Source organism: Calidris pugnax, unplaced genomic scaffold, assembly GCF_001431845.1.
Source record: "Calidris pugnax isolate Ruff unplaced genomic scaffold, ASM143184v1 scaffold70, whole genome shotgun sequence".
Classification (NCBI taxonomy): domain Eukaryota; kingdom Metazoa; phylum Chordata; class Aves; order Charadriiformes; family Scolopacidae; genus Calidris; species Calidris pugnax.
The window spans coordinates 12,881,753-12,902,257 of record NW_015090862.1 but is presented as its reverse complement, the minus strand read 5'-3'; the positions used below and the strand labels follow the sequence as shown (position 1 = coordinate 12,902,257).

The following is a 20,505-nucleotide window of genomic DNA, read 5'->3' as shown; positions in this document are numbered from 1 at the left end:
ACCAGCCATATAATCAGGCAATTAATCGTACGGGTAACTGTTCTACCTCAGCTTTAACCAGTCTCAGAGGTGAAAGGTGCAATCTTGCAGTTCACAGTCAAAGCAAAAAAAAGGGGACAAAAAAAAGGCTTGAACTGGCAATGATTAAAACAACTCTCAAGAACTGGATGCCTCCAGCATCCTGGAGAGAGTGCTGGAACCTTTTTTGTCCTGTAGAGCACCAGTTCAAATGCAGATTTTCTTCCAAAGAGTTAGGAGGCATCAATTAACTCCCAGGGATTAGACTTTGTGTGTCTGCCAACTGGTGCCACTTGAGACGAGAGTGCATTTCTGCACTGAGTGGTCTCTGCCCACAGCCACACTGATGGGGCACAGCTCACATGAGGACCCTTCACAAGGATGCAAACAACACAGGACAAGTCAAGCTGAATTTGTGCCGGCTCAAAAATCCCCAAAACGGGAGCGATCTGTGGCTAGGCAAGCAGGAGCTGAGCGGAGCTGAGCTGGGTCGCTTCGCCCATCTTGCAGCAAATTGGTTAGTTGTGCTTAGCTTTTCAGCGCTCGGTTTTGCTGAGGCTTTTTTGTTTGTTTGTTTGTTTCAGCTTCTGCATGTTCCACAAAGGCATAAAATCCATAAACAGAAGAGCCCCAGATCCTCGCAGGGTGAAGGTGGACTCCACATTGCACCCCTCCAGCTGCACAGGAGCTTACAGCTTCCAGACCAGCTTCTCCTCCCCGTCCATCTCCTGGCTGCATCAGCAGGAAGAGAGGCTTTGGCATTGGTGAGAACAGACGACCTTGAAGCGAAACACTGAAACTTTGTGTGACTAAGTGGATTTACCACAATCTCCGGCCCCAGATAAATCTCCGCCCCTGGCCCCCAGCCCTCCCCTGCTTCCCTTTCCCACACAAGCTCATCCAGCCTTGCTCCACCGGCCAGCCCCTGCCCTGCTCTCTGCCATCTGCCCTTGGGATTTACCTTCACTGCCACCAGCATTTTGTCGTTGGTGGGGCTGAGGTTGTAACACTCGGCCAAGAACACCTTCCCAAAGGCACCTTCTCCCAGCTCCCTCTTCAAAACGATGTCTCTCCTCTTAATATGCTGGACATCTGTTGGAGGGAGGGGAGGAAGAGGGAGAGGGTTGAGGGAAGAATGAATCAGGGTTAATTCAAGGAATGGAAAACAACTAATTCAATTTTCTAGCAAGCTGCAAAGGATCTGAAATTGCTTTGCAAAAATATCTACAGGGATCTTTTTACCCACCCACAGAACGCAGCCATCTCTGGGATGGAGCTAGTCTCATGCAAAACATCTGCGAGGAAAGTACTTGAGGTTTATCACGTTTTCACTACAAGCTCGCAGAAAGTTTGTCCTCAGGGAGAGGAACCTTTGGGGCAGAATCTGCTACGAAGTTCTGAATATCTTTGGAATGATCCTGTGAGGAAATAATTTGTCTCCTGTGAGGTGTATCAAGGTAACATACCTCCAATGCCAGGCCAGGTGAGATTAGAAGGTCCTGTTGAGTTTTGGATTTCAGTCAGGATCAGTTTAAACCCAAACTCAGACAGATTTTTGAGGCTGAGCCTTGGCAAGTCAAAGCATTCCCAAGAGGAGGAGGACCACTGACCCCCATGCCCCTTAGGGCACTAGCAGGAGCTGATTTGAAGTGCCGAGCGCTGCCCCACAACATGACTCTGACCCTGCAGCCATCTCCTGCACGACTGTTTCCCCAGAAACAAAGTCATCCCAGGATAAAGTCACTGGCACAACAGACAAACCCAACCCATTAGTTTCAATGATCCTTTCCACTGACATTTAGGACAGTGAGGACTGACGGAGAATAGCAACCGAGGTTTCAGGAAGAATCAAAAGAGCAATAACTATTAATTTAACAAAGGACTATGAAGATTGGCCTGCTCAGCTAACGGGGTCATTCATAAGGGCTAGATCTACCCAGGGACTAGGCACCTAGCAGTGCAGATAAGTGACTACCAGGATCCCCACAAATCCTGGGTCCTTTTTAAATGTCACTGGCTGCTGAGAGAGCTTGGGGGTCTCCATACTCTCTTTTGGGAACACCACTAGGACACAGCTACATTCAGCCAAATCTCTAAGCACCTTTCCGAGATCACAGTGCCCGTGTAGCTCCTCTAGCAATACAAAAAGGAGCATTGTCTGGAGGCACAGTTCCCAAAACTTCATCTCTCTAAACTGTCCATCACTTGAGCTTACTGCTTCCCTTGAGAACTGCGGTAGCACAGACCACCCCCAGCTTCAGCCTGGTGGTCATGACAGAGCAGTGAGACCTACATACTCTTCTCCAGTGTTTGGTGAGCAAAAGCTGATGCATTTGAGGTCTCCTCAAGCAGAGGCATTAGATGGGACAATGCCCTCTTTCCACTCCTACCCTGGGGCATTCATAACTTGGCCCTGCATCAGTTTGCTCACAAACTGCACAACTTTTGAGTAGTCTCCAACTTTTCCATGTGCCACAGGAGATGCACAGGTATGCACCCCTTAGCTCAGATGCATTTCCCTTGGACCGCAGATGCAGGAGATGGAGGTGACTAATGCTGGGTTTCAAACTGGCTGCAGGGAAGCATCACTAACAGCGATCACAACCTGCCACCGGCTCCTACCACCCGAGTAGGCACCCGCATCGACCTAAGGGAGCATATGACCCACTACTACTTAATGCATCAAAAAGCCAATGGATTGGAAGACTAACATCCTAATGGCTTTCATACAATTAAGCTTTTTAATTAGGAGCTCACAGGCAGGTTTAAGGAGCTGCCATCTCTGGCCCTTTTGCTTGTTTGGGAAGATGGATGCTGCGAGATTGCATAAGCAATGGGCCTTGTAATGAACGATGCCACTATAGAGAATTCCCGTTGACCTTTTCATTAATTGTTCAATAGACTGAAAACTTTTAGTTACTAATATTAATAATATTGGTAACATTAAGGCACAGGGTGGTAGGCACATCCAAAATGACTTTGCAGTGACAGCAAGGGAGAACAAATCACATGTGGACTTTGCCTTCTCCACCTGGTTCAGTTGAGTGTTTAAGGAGTACCTTGAGAAAACTGAAATATTATGTGTTGAAATGTTAAGCGATGCACTTAGGTGAGGAAAGTCCTAATCTTAGAAAAGCTCAAATGACACCAATTTACTTAATAGAGTAGAGGAAAAGGGTTTTTTCCTCTTTTACTTGGCAAGCATTTCTATAGCACTCATCACTACAGTACCTAGGATTTACTGCATTGACAAACCATGTATTTGCATTCTTGGTCTCCTGAATAGCAGCAGTCAAGAAAGCTGTGGGGAAATAATCTTGTATTAAGAGGAGCCCAAGGACACTTTAAAAAACTCAGAATCCCAACAGAAATGTAGCATTGCAATCTGATTGTCTCATTTGGTGTGAGAGAAAGTTAAAAAGGAAACGGTCTCAGAATAACCAGCAATGCTATTGGAGATTATTTACACTTCTAATGAGTAGTAACACCATGAGAATGGAAGCAAACCTCTCTTTGTGAACTCCCCAGGGTCTTGCCCAAAATTTTCAGCTCCCATTTTGTTCTCCCAACAACATCTTAATAAATGATCAGACATTTCTGAGAGCCAGCATCCAGACTATGTAATTATGTCTACATTATTAAAATAATATCCCATCTGTCTTCAAGACCAGATTTCGCAGCAAGTTGTTAAGGTCACCTGAGAAGCTTCAGGGAAAATTTATATGAAGAATTAAAAGAGATATTGTGGCAGACGGAGTTGAACTGAGGGAGGAGCAATCCTTTTGTGGTAGTGCACTCACGTAGCCCTACTGGATTTAAAGTAAACTCGGATGGTTAAAATAAAAAGGTTCATGAAGCAGTTTGACAGCAACTGGACAATCTTAATGTAGAGTCAGAAAAGTACTTTTGCTGATCACAGTTTCCCTCTACTTCAAATGGCCATAAATTTAGCTTCATAGTATTTTAGGCACAAATGGAATAATAAGTGAGTTATAATAAATTGCTTTTTCACATGCTATAGGCTTAAAATACTGAAGTTTACATCAAATTCTTCCATTCACGGTGAGATCAGCACTGTGATTAATTTTACATTGCTATTAAATATGGGCTTGAAACATACAGCGATGACAAACAGCGTGTTATTGTGCTAACCTTGCATCTCTTTGCTCGTCTGTCCTGGCTGTAACTCATGAGGAAGGCCGAGTAGCCACGGAAGATGCTGTGCTGCAAGGGCACCTGGGAGGTTCATCTGCATAAATCTGTTTACCTCCTCCCGGAGAAAGCTGAGCCCTGTCTGATAAACAGCTGGTGTTTATTTGTTTTAGGCAGGCAGTGGTGTGCTAATCTGTCTCGGCTGTGTTGCAGTCAGCCCCGCCGACAAGGTGTACGCAAACTGTCTTCCCATAAGTACCACTCTCTCTCTTTTTTTTTCCTCCCCCCTGTACCATTAACTTATAAAAACAAGCCAACAAGACAATTCAAAAGAAGATTCTATGCAGGAGCCACAGCAAGACCTGACGGGAAAATAACCAGGCTTGACAGCATGATGGGAACTCATTCAAGGCTGTGCTGTATCTGCAGGAAGGATGTGAGTGCACAACATTGAAGTAATTCCAGTTTTAAATGAAACATCTTGCAGCCCTTGTTTTGGGATTACTGTGTTACTGTATGACACAGGAGAGTTGGGCAGATTCCCTACCTTCCTTCTTGTCCATCAAGACTTAACACGTGGAGAACGTGTTTCAAGCTCTTGCCTTCGCTGTTGTTCTGTAATAGTACAGGAACCACATCAGAAAACACCCGACCTGCAGCTGGTTGGAAGTACCCCATGACTTCAGTTCCATGATGGTAGCAGGTGGATAAGCTAGAACATTAGCAAGAGGCTAAGTTTGGGACACTGCACTCACCTTTACAAATTGCCTCCAGAGCAGACAGGTTTCCTTCCCTCTGGAAGAGCCAAGACAGAAGGGTTGTGCCTGTTGCATCTGTGATGGGATCTTACCTAACCTCCTCTGAACCTTTTGCAGGATGGCTGACTTGATCTGTGCTTCCAGTGCACTCAGTCAGAAAAGTGGCTGTCTAAAAACAGCAACTTCTCCCTCCCTGTATTTTCTTCCATGTGTCCTTTAGTCATGTCTCCTCCTCTCCTCGACAAAAACATATTCTAGTTTTCTAACCTTACAAACCCAGCACAGCCATTGGATACACGGGAAGAAGAAGAGGGAACAAGATTAATTCTGCTTTTCTCATACATCAATCCTGATGGGTCACTTCTGCACTGGCCCCTGAGATGGACCCTGGAAAAGCCAGAACTTTTTTGCTTAAATCACTGATTCAGTGACTCTTCACCCATCTTTTACACTTATATTGCAGAATCTCTCTTGCTTGTGAGAAGGTCAAGGCAAAGATACCCTGACTCAACCTTGAAATCCCAGGTAGAACATACAGAGCTGGTGACAGACTGTGTGTAATGAAAACACCCTTTTTCTAATAAGCACCAGATTTCAATCACATAAGCAGAAATCGGGAAGTTGCACAGCTACATTTCATGAATCTAATTTTTCAATTAGTGTCTCATTTCTAAATCAGTCCTGGGGTTGAGGTGAGGAAGAGATGGGTTCAGTGACACTGCAAATTCTGCATTTCAGATTCCTATCACAGCCAGCATCCTTAAAACCATGATTTTACAATACTTTTGAAACTTGGATGCTCATGATTGTATTTGGACACAGATGACTACAGTGGGAGGTAAATGGACAAATCAAACTCCAAACAATGTAAACCATGAGCAGTGCCAGTACTTAAGTTACAACAAAATGCAAAACTACTTCTTAAGCTGGATCATTTACACCAGGAAATTATTTCCTCAGATATCCTTCTTCCAAACTCCCAAACAGCAGTCTGCCTGGTTGCTGTATTTCTAGTAGATTTCCTGTCCTTGGACTCTTAATTCACAAACAACATGTAGCTCACTAGGGAAACAGAGCAAAATTACAGAAATTTCTCCTTTTACTTCTGCCACCCTGCTGATAGAGCAGCTTTCTCTTCTAACCTGGAAAAGACCAATATCAATTTTCTATCAGTTTCTTCTTCTCCTCAACACGTGGCCCTGTTTTCCCTAGAGGTAGATCCTTTCCTGCTCCTCTCCATCCCCAGCTCCTCCCTCCCTCAGCTCTGTCACATCATGGCATTTCTTCTCTCTTTTCTTCTCTATTTCGTGCCCCTCTTGCTGTTCAATCCCAGTTTTAAAAGTGATTTCTTTTAAATGTGTTTCTAGGGTATCCTGATTCGAGTTTGATCTTGAGCTCTTTGTGGTAATGGCCTTGATTTTCATAAGCTTCTAAAGACTCATTTGCATCAACAGCACTTTATAAATGATAACAACAATGACATTTTTCAGTAGTGGCTGAGTCATTTGCTGTAACAACTAATTTATGCCAAAGAATTGTCTCTTTTTTCTTTATACATAAGTTGTCCACAAAATGGTAGCAAAGTTCTCAGTTATTCAATATGATTCATTCACTTCTTTCTTGACTCACAGCTAAAATAATTCTTATGAATAAACCCTGCATAGCTTCCCTGCTTCATGACAATTAAAATCAAATAAACAAAGCTTACAGTTTACACTGGAAGTCTTGTCATTAAGTCATGTAACTACCAAGCAGAGTGCCTTTCATGTCAGGCAGTCAATTGCAACCTGGATGTCAACCAAACGTGTTGATCAGTTACCCGATGTACCTGATCAGAGCAAAGTGTGCAGATCAGGTAGGACCAGATCAAAAAGCCTTGCCACTGGAGGGCTGATAAGTCATTCTCTCACAGACTTGTCTCATAGTGAGAGAAGATAATGCATAGGCTTGCTGCACAGAATCTGAGTCTCCTTCCTGGCATGGTGCAAATCCATCAAAGTCAATGAAGGATATTGATTTCAATCGTGGACTGCTGTGAAGTACACGGAAATGAAGGGAGAATCAACCCCATATCATTTAAAAAAAAATTGAGACATAAACAGGCTGTTGCTTATCTCTATACGGACTCTGAGTAGGTAGACCCTCTACTTTTGGTGGCTTCTCTCCCAGCTCTGACATGAGCCACTTCTGGGAAAGCCCAGATACATGTTTTGGCAGCTCAGTGCCGTGCTCAGATACTGGTTTTTGACCAAGTTCCTCTGTTAATGCACCCTTCAAGGACTTAGCTTCAAAAGAGTCATGATTATAAGCACCAAGCAGTTCTGATGGTCCTTTCAAAAAGACCCCAAATCATGGAGGTTTATGTAAATCATATCTGAATCTCTGGGAACATCGTGGAGCAGGCATTGTGGAGCCACCTGGCCTCCAACACATGTGCACCAGGGTCCTTCGTGCCTCCTTCTTTGCAGGCCCTGTGGACAAGACGACCTCACTCAGAGCACTGTCTCTTCACTTTGGGGGCAGTATTTCAATCTTACTAATTCTGCACAACAGCTCTCATAGCCATTTGTGTGTGTCCACACAGAAGATATAGTGAGAAATTTTCTCACATCTTCCATCCATCCATCCATCCATCCATCCATCCATCCATCCATCCATCCATCTATCCATCCATCCCTCCCTCCCTCAGTCTTGATGGAAACAACCTGAAAATCAAAGGATGCTCTCCCTTTTACAGTATTACCCTTCTCTTTGCATCCCTTCTAAGGCTTTTCGATTTCCAGCAAGCCAATATATGTCACTGGCTTTACAGCCTCTCTTCAGACTATTTTTTATCTCTTGAAGCTTACCAAGATGCTGATAACTTGCTTCCAGGTACAGCCCCTGGTGCCTGACTATATACTACGTTGTCAAACGGTTGTGATAATCCTCCTTCATAAAGACCCTAAAAGACAATGACTTTGTGTTTCTGCAACTGTTTGCATTTTCTTACCACCCCCTTCATTCCTTGGGAGCAGATACAAGGCACAAGTGCAGGTCCTACATGTGAAGGAGGTATTATTACCCAGCTGACCCAGCAAACCTGAAGCTAATGCACTACAGGCTGCTAAATGGACCTTGGTAACAAATAGCACATCTAGCTGGATAACCTGGGCTAAAAAAAATTAACCAGGAATGCCAATCTGCACCAGGAGCTGACATTCAGTGTAAAGAAAACAGGAGAATGGAAGAACAACCTCTGCAAGCCAGATCTCTGGTGCTTTGAAAATACTTTACATCCACCACTTCCAAGCATACCTCCAGCAATCAGGAGACCATCAGCTCCTCTGGCTTTCCCTGTTGCAATAGCAGGTGAAGTGGAAGCCCTCCTCCAAAGGGCTGCCTTTCACTGGCCAGCTAACTCCAGCCAGCCCTGATGGAGGGAGAGCTGCGTTTCTGCAAAACAGCCCTCAGGCTCCACAGAGTGATTTGATTAACGGCACGGAGCGCCTGGATTAGCACCCGCGGAGCTGCCGTAACTGGAGCTGCTGCGTCTCCGCTGCGGCACCTGCTCCGGTATCGGCCACACAGCAACCGCCGGCAGCCACAGCCGACAGGCACCATGCCCTCGGAGCTAAAGGGACTGTGTCTGCGTACGCATGGAAAGGAGCTGAGGAGAAAGGCAAAGCACAGTCACCCCTTAAACCAGCAACTCGGTAGATGCAAACCCAGAGCCTGCCAGACTCCCTCACCACATCACGCAGGAAACCATCCGGGAGCAGGTGACGTTACCTGGTGTGACATACCTGCAAAGTTTAAACCCAAACCAAAGCAAGCCCTCATTTTCCTCATGAAAAAAATCTGAAAAAAAAATGTTAGCAAGCACTTGGCACCACAAAAACACTTTTTAAGCAAAAACTTCTGTGACAGCTTAAGCCTCCTATAAAAACAAAACATGATTTCATCCATACAGTCCCATAAAGCTGAGTACAAACCACCTGGTAATTATTTTATGAAGAGAGCAATATAACGTGTCCCATGTGTACTGGGTGCTGAGCAGTCTCAGCTGGGATGCACAACACCGCGGAGTCCTGCAGAAGCACAGCCATCCTGGGGAGATCCCAAAGAAGAGAAGCTACAGCAAGAGGAAGGTTCCTGCACATCACCCCCAGCAAATGTTTTCCAACGACTAGAGCAGCAAAGCAATGAGGCCTCCAGCATGTCTGGGCCTTGCACAGCAGCAGCTCTTGCCATTTAGACCCATTCACCTCCTCCTACTCTTTTTGCAGGTTTGGGACTTACTGAAATGACTCAACCAAGAGCTCATCATATCAAGAAGACCCTTCCTTGATCCAAGAAGGCAAATCCCTTCACCTATGCTATTGTCAATGGCTAAAATGTCCTTGAGTATGGAGGCTTGGAAGACTTCCCAAAGGAAATCTAATGTTCACAAGGCTCCCTGCAGCCGCTGGTGTTGGGGTTCAGGAACAGGTGTGTTGCTGTAAATGGGTTCCCCATTGTACCCCAACCCATGTGCTGCAGCATTGTCTGTGCAGAGGGTCACCACCTGTGCCCAACCTGCTTGCATCTGAGACGCGTGTCAAGATCCCATCAGGTCAGGACAGACACCCTGGTCCCCTTCACTGCTTCCACATTTGCAAAGCCTGGGTGTATGTTTGCCTCATGCCTCTGTATTAGCTAGTTCCTCCTCAGCTACTAAACCCCAGCTGGCTCCTGAGGGGACACAAAACACTGCTAACCAAAACCTCATTAATGTTCCAGACAAAAGACTTAAAAACAGATGAAAAGTTCCCATCGTCTCCTGCACTCTGACACATAATTTCTAGACTGCAAAGCCAAACTGCCTCTCCACCTTCAGCAGTCTGCCTCCTTAGATATCCAGCATCAACTTCTCATCCCGAGCAGACACTCAGGCTCTGCCTTTTTGTATACAAGGGTTAACTACACAACTGGGCTCTTCTGAGGAGGAAGACTAAGCCCAAGAAGAGACAGATAGAGGAGGGACTGGAGTGGGCTGCAGAGGTCTTTGCATTGGGTGAAATGCCCAAGAGCCCCATGGCAAAGTATCAAAAAAGGAACCTTACATAAAGCATCGTCCTCACAGACCCACTGGTACGCTCCAGCAGCTCTTGGAAACAGGGATTGGGATTCTTGGCAGGGCAGGAGGAAAAGGGAAAGAGAGAGGGGAAGGTAGTCTTTCGGGTGAACATGTTTTCTTTCCACCAGCCAGGCCCTTTGGTCCCCTGCTGCCAAAGCACTCAGAATAAAACATTAATTCAATACCACACATTTAATTACACATTATTTGAAAGTGAATTTATTTAACGGAGGAAAATAGTCTTCAGAGAGCATCTGCCTCCCTCAGACTCATGCGTCTGCAGGGAGGGGGCTTGGAGAGGAGATAGGAGGAATAATGGTTTGTTTTACATCAGCAGCTATTGCTGTTCAGCTCATCCCTTCAAAAGGGGAGATTTTAAAGTGATAGAGTTGTATTTTTCAGGAACTTACCGGCTGATTTGATTTTCCAGCTAGTTTTCACTTGATTGGAAAGCGCTGCTGCAGACAGCTATCGCTTGTCTTTCTTTTATATTATTTTTCCGAGGGAAAGGAGGGATTACTGGTGGAGGGATGGAGGAGGATCGGCTTCCCCTCGAGGGACCACGCAGTAGTCAGATTTCAGGCTTAAGGCTTTAACAACGCAGTAATCAGACACTTAACAGCATCCTATTGCCGAGATGGATAATCACAAGAAAGCTGGAAGCGACCGGGTCTCAGCAGCAGCCTCACAGCTTTGAGACTGTCTCCCAGCAGGAACGCAGAGGCTTACCTTCTGCCACCAAGGTCTCAGAGGCCGTTGGCTATCGGCTCCTCCAGCCTGCAAGTTCACTGCCGTGGCTCTGCCTGCTCCAGTGGGGCCAGAAGCCCAGCAGCCCCTGTTTTCAGGTGGCGTCGAGCCTCCTATTTCCCCAGTCAAAGCTCCACCGCAGGGAGATGGGAATGGACTCCAGTGCCTGGCACAGGCAGCCCCTCCTTGGCTGTGAGTGAATCATGCTGAGCTGCTGCAAGGCCAGAAAAGAGCTGCCGGGTCCTTTGTAGGAAGGAGTTTGCTCTCAGAAAACTCAGCCTGAGCTTTTGCCTTTGCTATTGTCCGGGTTTTGGCAGCCCTGCAAAGTCCCAGCAGGAGGATGTCACTCAGGGCTGGGTTAATTGGCTCATGCCATGAGCCTTTCTCCCAACCCTCATCACTGTGCTGGGTCTTCCACCCACCCCTTAATTTAGAAGGAGCACCAAGAAGGCTCCCTCATCTTTGCAACAGCTTTGGTTAGACTGCAGTCCCCACCCCGAGTGACAGGCAGACGCAAAAGTGTGCTGTGCACCCCCCCTGTTAGCACCCAGTGCTCCCTCCAACAGGTAACAGGAGAGCTCAGCCCAGCTACTACTTACCCCCACAGCAAGGGATGTCTCTGACCGACGGACGTCCCATGGTCAATCTATTGCCCTTTTTGACTTCACCAGCCAGATCCTGCTGGTGCCATCCCAGCAGCCAACCTCAGAGCCATGCTGCAGTTTGCTCGCACACCCAGGTAGATATTGCAGCACTGGCTTCAGGTCATAGTGTTAAGCTTTTCCTGGCAATTTTGAGGATTTAAGGGGTTTTGATACTACCTTTGTCAACGTTGTTCAGTTTCTGGTTTGAAGGATCTAGCCACAGGCTTGTGTTGCTTCTGCCTCATCAGATTCTGCTGTCATTGTCTTCCTAGTGGCTTCTGACCTTAATGTGCCCCCACCATAAATGCTAAACAATTCCAGATGCATTGAATATGTTCTGGGGGACTATATGACTGTTAGAAGGGTGGCATTAAAGAAAGAGTTATGGTTTGGAAGTGGTTTGAGTGCTGAACCACAGCTGTGGTCCCTGGTGCAGAACCCACTGTGAACAGCGTAAGAACTGGTCCCAAAGTTGGGTGCAAAATGAAAAAGCATTTTTAGAAGTGTCATTCCCTCCAGATGTGGAAGTGTGAAAAGACTTTCAGAAAATCTGAAAAAAAATCTGTTGTGACAGAATTTCTGGACCATCTCAAAGCAGGAAATCTGGTGAGAGGGCCTGGTCTTCAGCATTTTCGAGCTAGAGCTCCAGGCAGGCTGGAAATGCTCCTGATTGTTGCCAGCCTCACCATTATCACAAAGGAAAAGGACAATTTTGGACAAAACATAGCCTCTTTGTTTTTTTTCTTTTGCTTCTAGGATCTCTGGGCACCTATGTATTTTGTTGCTCCATGCACAGTTATTCTCCCATCAGCTTCCTTTGGTGGTCATTAAATGAGTGGCTAAAGCAGCCTAACTCATGGAACAAGAACATTCCAGAAGTGGGGCCATATGGAGTGAAAACATGAGGTGTTGAAAGACAGATCTCAGGCTCAAGTTATGATTTCATTAGAAAGCCTCTCTCCAATTTGCCCAATTTCCATCTCTCCCCTTCCTTCCCACTTCCTCCAACTCCCTTTCTCTCAGGACCGACACAGGAGGTGCACTTACATCTAGGGCTTGATGAGGTGTTCCCTTGGACTCATGTTTTCCTAACACCCCAAATGGACCTTGCTCTGTCTTTGTTTCTGCCCGAGGTTTCCTTGGCTTTCTCCTTACTTGTTCTGTCTGCATAACCCCATCCCTTTTTTCATCTTGCCAACTTCTCCTGCAGAAGGAAACCCCTGAAGGAGGAGTAATGTGAGACAGCTCTGCCTGCTGGGCTCTAAAATTACTGTGGTTTGGGTGATTTCGGCAATTGTTATGAGGCAGCAAATTATGCAGAGAGGAATAAAGAGAAGGACGGATCATACAAAGGGATTAGCTAATCTGATGGGGATAGCAGCTGGTCCTCATTTAGCTCTCCAGGTCCGTGCATACTTGGGGCTTCCTGTAACTCCTTTGGTCTATGTCTGAGTCACAAGTAGGATGCGATGAATATTGGACTGGTGCTCCTGTGATTCTTCACACTAAGAGAAAACCACCTTTCATCCCAGGACCCCCTCGCTGCTGAAAATGAGCAGGGTAACAGCAGGGTGGCTCTAGACGAGAGAAAGGAGGCCACCAGTACCCGGGTCCATCCTGCAGAAGAGGACCTCAGAAAGGTCACACGGCTTGGCCATGTGTCAACTGCAGAGCTGCTCCACGGTGGGATCCGACTTGTTTCACAGACACTTTTCTCTCCTTGGCAGAACCAGAGTGCTTTGAGGAGTGAGAAATGAACCAGAAAAAGTCCTCCTTGGACAAGGCTTTGGAAATCCCTCATCACCAGGAGTTCAGGACTATTTAAGGAACCACATGTTCTTGTTAGGACACTGCCCTTCCTTCTCCGATACCACTTCATTGTAGCCTGGCTGTGTCCTGACTTTATGATGATTGTAAATGAGAATCCATCTTGGTTTATTGTCTGACACTCCCAGCATAGGGAGAAAGAACAAGGGGTAATAAAACACTGTATATTTGTCCATTTGCTTGTCTGTCATCCTTCAGCGATGTCTCATGCCGTTATGAGCCAGATGGTTGGGGTGAATTTTCACAGAAAAACGTCAGAAACTTCACTGTGTGCAAGAGGGAAAAAATATAAAAATCCTACAGTTTTCTCCTGTGGCAAAACATCAGTGCCTGCACCAGGGGAAAAATACCCAGTTAATTCTTCTTAAGGGCCCTGGTGAGACTCGAGAAAACATTCTGCAGTGCTGGTAGCCTCAGAAGACATGATTAATTGCAGATGGTGAAAAGGTGCATGTTCAGCTTTAACCGAACTATGTGTGAGGACTGGGTGATTGCTAAGTTGGTATTCCAGGCACATGGGAAAGGCAACCTACTAGGATCTTCAGCTACAAAAACAAGATTATATATATATATATATACACTTATATATATATATCATATATGGCTTAACAACTTAAATTTAAATGTGTATACTGGAGTTTTACAGCAAGAACATACTGCTAATGGAAAGGACCAAAATGGGCAAGATTGCTGAGAAAGGATGGAAAGGAAAATAATGTTTTGCAGTTAGCTGAGGATGCAGAGGTATAAAAAGGACCTCCCAGAGCTGGCAGTAGCAATTTGTAGATTAATATATGTGGGCGATGCTGCAGAGCGCGGAGTGGGGTATAATGGTGGAAAGATCCCTGATATGCCATTAGTTGTTTCTCTTCACTAGCCTAGGACAGGTCTCATTTCATGGGAAAATATCTTGAACAGGAGTATATATGTTGCTTTCCTGAATTGTCTTAATTGGAGGGCCAGCATCAGATATTGGGATGGTTACATGGAAAAATCAGAGGCCAGTTTCCACTAATCTAATCCATCAGTCTGCCTGCAAATCCTGTTTCATTACTGCAATCTGAGCTTGGAAAGTGACCTCAAATTCAGCTTGTATTATAAAGGTCACCTTGATGTCTTTTCTTTATCAATCAGAGTTTAAATCAAGTCCCTTAACCTTTTCTCAGGGCAGAGATTTTTCAAGCAGGTACCAGGCAAACCTACCCAGATCAGTATCTGAGTTCAGATGAGCATCCAAAATTCAAAACTTCACTCAGACTTCTTGCATTTTCACAGCCAGGTTGCAATTCTCCTGCAAACAGAGCTCATAACAAGTCATCCAAGGTCTCCAGACTAGAAACCGGAATTGTAGAGAAAGCAGACAAAATTAAAAAATAATGAAGGAAAGAATAATTACCGAGCTGTTCAAAATCACATCTTCTTTTCTGGAAGGAGTTCAATGAAGAAAAAGATTCCTATGCTGTCCAGCTTGCTTCATTTATCCTTTTTTCATAGATAGTACTGTGTCTCCATTGCATAAGTTGCAGTCTCCCCATGCCACGTCTCCTCCAGCGTGGGTATATTCCCAGTGCTGCTCACGGTATTGCAGGAGGGTCAAAGACATTTTCTTTCTCTCTCTCGCTCTCTTCTCTCGCTTGGTATTGCTCTCTCAAACACCTCCCAAATCAGGAGAGGCACTGGGCACGTTTGGGACCTCAGTATTGTCAGTGCTGGTGAAAAATGACCCACGTCCATGGTGTTACAGCAGGGACGACTCTGGCTCCTGTTTTCAGTGTTTCCTTGTGCATCGTTAGCAGACATTATGAAAAACACAGACGATTAAGACTGACCTCCAAGACACATCACTTTCAACCTCTTTCCAATTGGAAACACTTTTAGAAATAGCTCCTTTCTGTCTCATGCTCTTAGGGCAGATTTCCACGCTGGCTCTTATTTTAAATCCTACACCAGTGCTTCTACCCCCAGTCATTAATCTCTGGTGCTGGTCCTTGTCAAATACTTGCTGAAAATCTCAGTGTACTATATCCACTGAATTTCCCTTATATATAGTGGCAGTTAGCTCTTCGGGGAACGCCAGCAGATTAGTTGAGTGTGACCTCCCACTACTTCAAGCCGCATAAGTTTGGCCTTCACAGAACGTTGCTTTTCCAGGTGTTCTCCCACAACATGCCTTAAAGTTTAAGATTTCCAAGAATTTCCCAGAGCAAACATTAAACTTACTGGTCTGTCTCTTGTCCCCGTTATGTCCACCACCTTCCAAATCTTATCCACCTGACCCATTTCAGACAGGTAATTTAAAATGTCAGTGAAGAGCTCAGTGAGTCATATGCATACCCACAGTTGTGTATATTAGGGGATGTGCTCTCCATCTGTAGAGGATGCTCACCTTGTCCTGTGCCCTTGAACAGCTGGCCACTGGTATGGGGAGATCTTTCTCTTCGTCCTCTATAAAGCTGGATGCAATTTTGTCAGAAGAAAAATATTTAATAATCCTTCTCTTCTCTTATCACTGATATAAGCTCGCTTGTGTTCTCTGTCACGAGTCTACGTTCTCCATATATCACTTTCAAGATAAGCACTTTCTCTTCTGTATCCTCTGTGCTAGCTCGCTATTCTCCTCAAAACTCCAAACCCCTCCTTGCTGTGAGGCCAGTTTCGTTGTCTCTGAGACAGTTATGAGTAAAAGGACTTTCCTGTCTGAAATATACCCTTAGCATCCCATATGGCTGCTGCTTTCCATCCCTTTTTTGACTCTTCGCTCCTTTCACTGCGACACTTGAGCAGTGCCCCATCACGGTCTCTATCTCTTGCTTAGCCAGCCTGGCATACGGCAGTTCTTTCACCCCTTTCCTTTATTGCCTTTATTTTAACTAGACTTAATGTTTAGGGCAGCCTTCCCAACGGTATCTTAAAGCCCTGCATTAAAGCCCAGCCAGCTTTCTCCAACTCATTTTGCATTCCCCGAAAGCCTGCTCGCTGAGAGGCCAGTGGCTTTGTACGGCTGCCCTTTCCGCAGACCCTCCTCAGCACTTCAGCTCTGCAGGGAATATAATCACTGCATCCTAGATGCTCTTCAGTTTCAAGTGTATTTATTACGGCTGCTCCGTTTCCTTTAATCTGTCATTTCTCCTTCTCCTCCCCCCACAATCGCCGCCTTTTCACTGGACTATAAGTGCACCCAAGGAGGCTTTTACCTCTGACCCTCGCTGCCCGCTCCAGCCCCATCCCTGCGCTGACTCACGCTGGGTGCCTTGTGCACTGATTATCGCTCATTACCATGTGGCTTAACGAACGCGCCGGCCCCTTAGCAAACAAGTGCAAATGTCGCAGACAGCACGCTCCCACTGGTGACCCCTCGGGACTAATTGAGGGAGAGAAGACAACACTTTCATGCACAAATTGCCTGTATCATCAGCGCTGAGATAGAAATAAAGACGGAGGAACTCTCCCAGGCCTGTCTGAGAGAAGGAAAGCTCAACGACAGAGAGTGCCCATGTCTGCCAGAATCTTGTAAAACAACGTGCTTCTCGGAGGGGGTTGAACTATGCTTTTATGTCGGGGATGCATGTCCCTTCGGTGACAAGGTTGAGGGTAAAAACCACAAGCATCCCTTCAGGGCTGGAGCTGAAACAGCCGGAGAAGTCCCAGCTGATGGGAAAGACATCAACATGCCTTCCTGTATGTTAAGCTGTGTGAGCACGCACACACTCTGAGGTTTAATTGGTGTATTAACGTATTAAAGCACTGACACAAACAAACAGGGACCGCTTTCATAAGCTACAAAATCCTTGAGTACATTGTAATTAGCTGGGCTTGTTAAACCACTTAATAAGCAATAGATAGCATGTGTCTGATGCCCCCCGCGCCTTGGCTCAGTGAGAAAGACAGGCAAGTGCTTAAATATGAAATGAGTTCAGTTCTTAGGTGAACCCTTAAGAAACATCATTTCATTCCCTGTCGTAGGGAATTTCTGCCCAGGACAGACACAGCTGAGACCAATGCCAGGGTCACAGGTTTCTCTGGTCACAGGTCCCGTATTTCCCTGGGGTCCTGTTCCCTCTCTGGCCATGTGCTCCCACATGCTTCTGTATGAACTGGGATAGCCTGGAGAAAGGAACACACTTGCCTCAGTTTCCCTTCCTGAAAATGGCCTCCAAACTCTACCTTTAGCAAGTCTTATTGACTACCAATAGCAAAACTGCTCTGAAAACCTTCGAATAGGACAGATACAGAAAAAGGGAAGCAACACAGGAGGAAAAAAACACCATGTAGACCGCACTTCTCAGTAGCTCCCAAAGCTTTAGAGACTAACTGTAGATTTCTGTTTTGCAATCCCATCCTCTCAACTCATTACACAATTTCACAGGAGCAATTTCATCCCTCAGCCTTGACTGGAAGGGGTTGTGGGGAAACGCATGCCCCTGTGCTTACTCAGGCCCTTTATCTGGGGACAAAATCTGGAACCTGTTGGACTAGAGACTGTATGAAGCTCCCTGAGGATATGTCCAGTCCTGTTAGAGAAAAGGAAAGAGCTGCCACATGTTCAATCCACCACCAGGCAGCTCCCAGCTGCGTCCAGTGGTTTCCAAGGAAAGTTGGGAAGGGCAGGCACTGGGAGCACAGGGGCAAAAGCATCATGCTGGACATGGAAGGAGGGTTATATTTTCAAGTGTTGGGCTTCTTTCCTTGTGACATCTCATCTTTTGGGTGTTCTAGGGATGGAATACCTAAAAACCTTTTCTGAAATAGGTAATTGAGGATCATCAAGCACTTGGCAGTGTGTGAGCCTTCAGTACATTGGTTTGGATGGGGTATGGAGAATATACTCACGTAACTCCATATGACACAATGGCACCACCGCGACTTCCACCAGCTCATGAAAGCAGACCGAAGAGAGTGGACAAAAGTTATGAGCACTAGGAAATCATCCAAAACAGAGCCCAAAAGCTTTCTGTCCAGCAAGTCATTACCAAGACTCATGCTGTGATCACCTTTTTCTCACTCCCTGAGAGGTCTCCGGAAAGGCGATAACTCAGCATAAACACAACCAGAACAGGCGAGATATCTCCAGGGTTGATCAGCATCCCTGAATGCAGAACAGGCAGGCAGTGCCTTAATTTTATCCCAAATTCCAGCTTACGCTCACAATGACACTACCAATCCATGTGTCCCTGTACAGGCCAGCTATCTAGCAGCCAACTCAACTTCCCCCAGCACATCACCGAGCACAACAGCAGCTTTGAGAGAGTGAGCAGAGAAGCTCCCTTAAACATCGCCTCCACCCAAGTCCACCACGGGCACTTGCAGCTCTGCAGCTATTCCTAGATCCCAACTGGATTCTTCTTTTCATCTTTGTTCTGCCTCCTATTCTAGTGCTGAACCCCAGGCCTGCTGCCTTGGAGCTTCCTCCAAATGCTGCATTCATCCATTTTTAAAGGTGACCTTCCAACTTTAAAGGAAGTTAGCATGCCTCACTGTCTTCATTTGCCCTCTCCTTCTTTTCAACCTGCTCTTTATTATGAATTAAAAAGCGGCCTGAAAGGTTTTGCTATTAAAAAATAAAATCTTCTGAAAAAGCACATTCAAAATCATTTCTCTCCCAGTTCTCGCAGCAGCCTTCTAGGGTGTCACAGTTCTTGCTTGCTCCAAACTGTCAGCTGCCAGCTCTGATGCTGAAACCTGCTTGAGCGTTTGGATTCCTCCCATCCCCACAGATGCCTGCCATCCCCACCCCACCACTGGACCTCCCCTCCCTCACGCTGTCGCTGCTGTTTGGCAAAGCAGTGCCCTGAAATGTTCTGGGTGAAAAATAACCTTTGAGGGAGCAGGGGTGGAAGTGGGGCTATTTTTAACTTGGCTCATACTAGAGACCCGGGTTACACTGCGGCCTCATAAGCTCTTCTGCTGGCACAAATGAAGAGCAGCAAATAAATGAAGTTCTCTTTATCTCACCTTACTGGCAAAGCTGCATCTTACAAGCCCCGAGGCCATATAGCAATGGAAAGGGAAGGTGTCTCCAGCCCTTAGCAATAATAACATTACTCTCGCCAATGAATTGGTCACAGTAATTAAAAAGACAGTAACAAAGCAACATGATAGTTTCCTGCTGTTGTGGTACTACATTTTGCCATTTAGTCAGGACAAGCAGAACCTAAATTTTTACTGCACTGCAATACAACTGAAATAAGAAAGAAAACTATGATCTTATAAAATGAAGCTCAACTTCCAGCCCTTCCCTTAGATTACAGAATCAAAGTAAAAAATAAAACCCCAAAAGAACACAAAGAAAAAGCATCCAACCAATTGACAATTCTCTCTTCCACCCTTTTCACTTTCTGGCTATGAGTTCTGGGACTATTCAGATAGGTTGTGTTGACTATTTCTTTTTGCTGAGGGGTCAGGACACCACAAACCAGCACCATACAAAAAAGCTCTGGATTTAGTCATCGGCATTTGCCTCCATCCAAGAAACCATTTTCTGTGCTATGGACATTTGGCTGCCAGGAACGAGAATGACACCCAGGAACTCATTTCATGCTGACCACCAAGTGACCACAAATGAGCAGGAGCCCTTATTCACAGCTGACTTGTGCCACACTGAGCCTGAAGGTGCCTGGCTCAGTCAGAAAGCAGACAACCTCTCTTTCCAAACATTCAATTACATTTTTCCTTGCTGCTGTGTGCCAGACCCAGTCTTAACCCTCCAACTCTGCTCAATCCCAGAGCATACCTAGGTCTCTTAGTTCTCCATCCAAGCCAATGCACCCATGCTTTTCCTCCAGCCCCGCTGTTCTCTCACACTCTCACTGGGACATACCCATTAATCCTTTAAAGGAACCATCAAGCTGCACAACAAGGGAAGCAGCTGATTAGATTATTGCTACAACTATCTCCTGGAAGTAGGAGGGTACTTCAGATTTTTAGGAGCAAAGAGGGATTCCCAAGCAAAGGCAGGATTGCAAGGACAAGGCGCTGCCAGGTCAAGACTTAGTACAATAAATAATGGAAGGTTCCTCACCTCACACCCTCAGCCTTTCCCTAGCTCTGAAGTTCGGTTTCATCTTTGGGCTATGAATGATTCATGAAGCCTTGAAATATATATAATCTGTATCTCCTAGAACAAAGAGTCTTTATTCAGGGTGTTGTGAGGGAGCAGGGAGCAGCATGTGCAATGCCTGCACTTGGGCTGGGATGTCCCTTGGGAAAAGACCCTTGTGGCTCCTGGCTTCTTCCCAAATCCAGGATCTATTCTGAGCTTGAA

General features: G+C 45.8%; 1 protein-coding gene across 2 annotated transcripts in view; it reads right to left on the bottom strand.

Moving 5' to 3' along the window:
* NTRK3 (neurotrophic tyrosine kinase, receptor, type 3) overlaps positions 1-20,505 on the bottom strand; it is a 226,263-nt gene that overhangs the window by 43,416 nt on the left and 162,342 nt on the right. For both annotated transcript variants that reach the window (XM_014944753.1, XM_014944754.1), the window contains exon 13: positions 980-1,110. In XM_014944753.1, the coding sequence (XP_014800239.1) occupies positions 980-1,110 (131 nt within the window). The remainder of the gene's footprint in view (positions 1-979; positions 1,111-20,505) is intronic.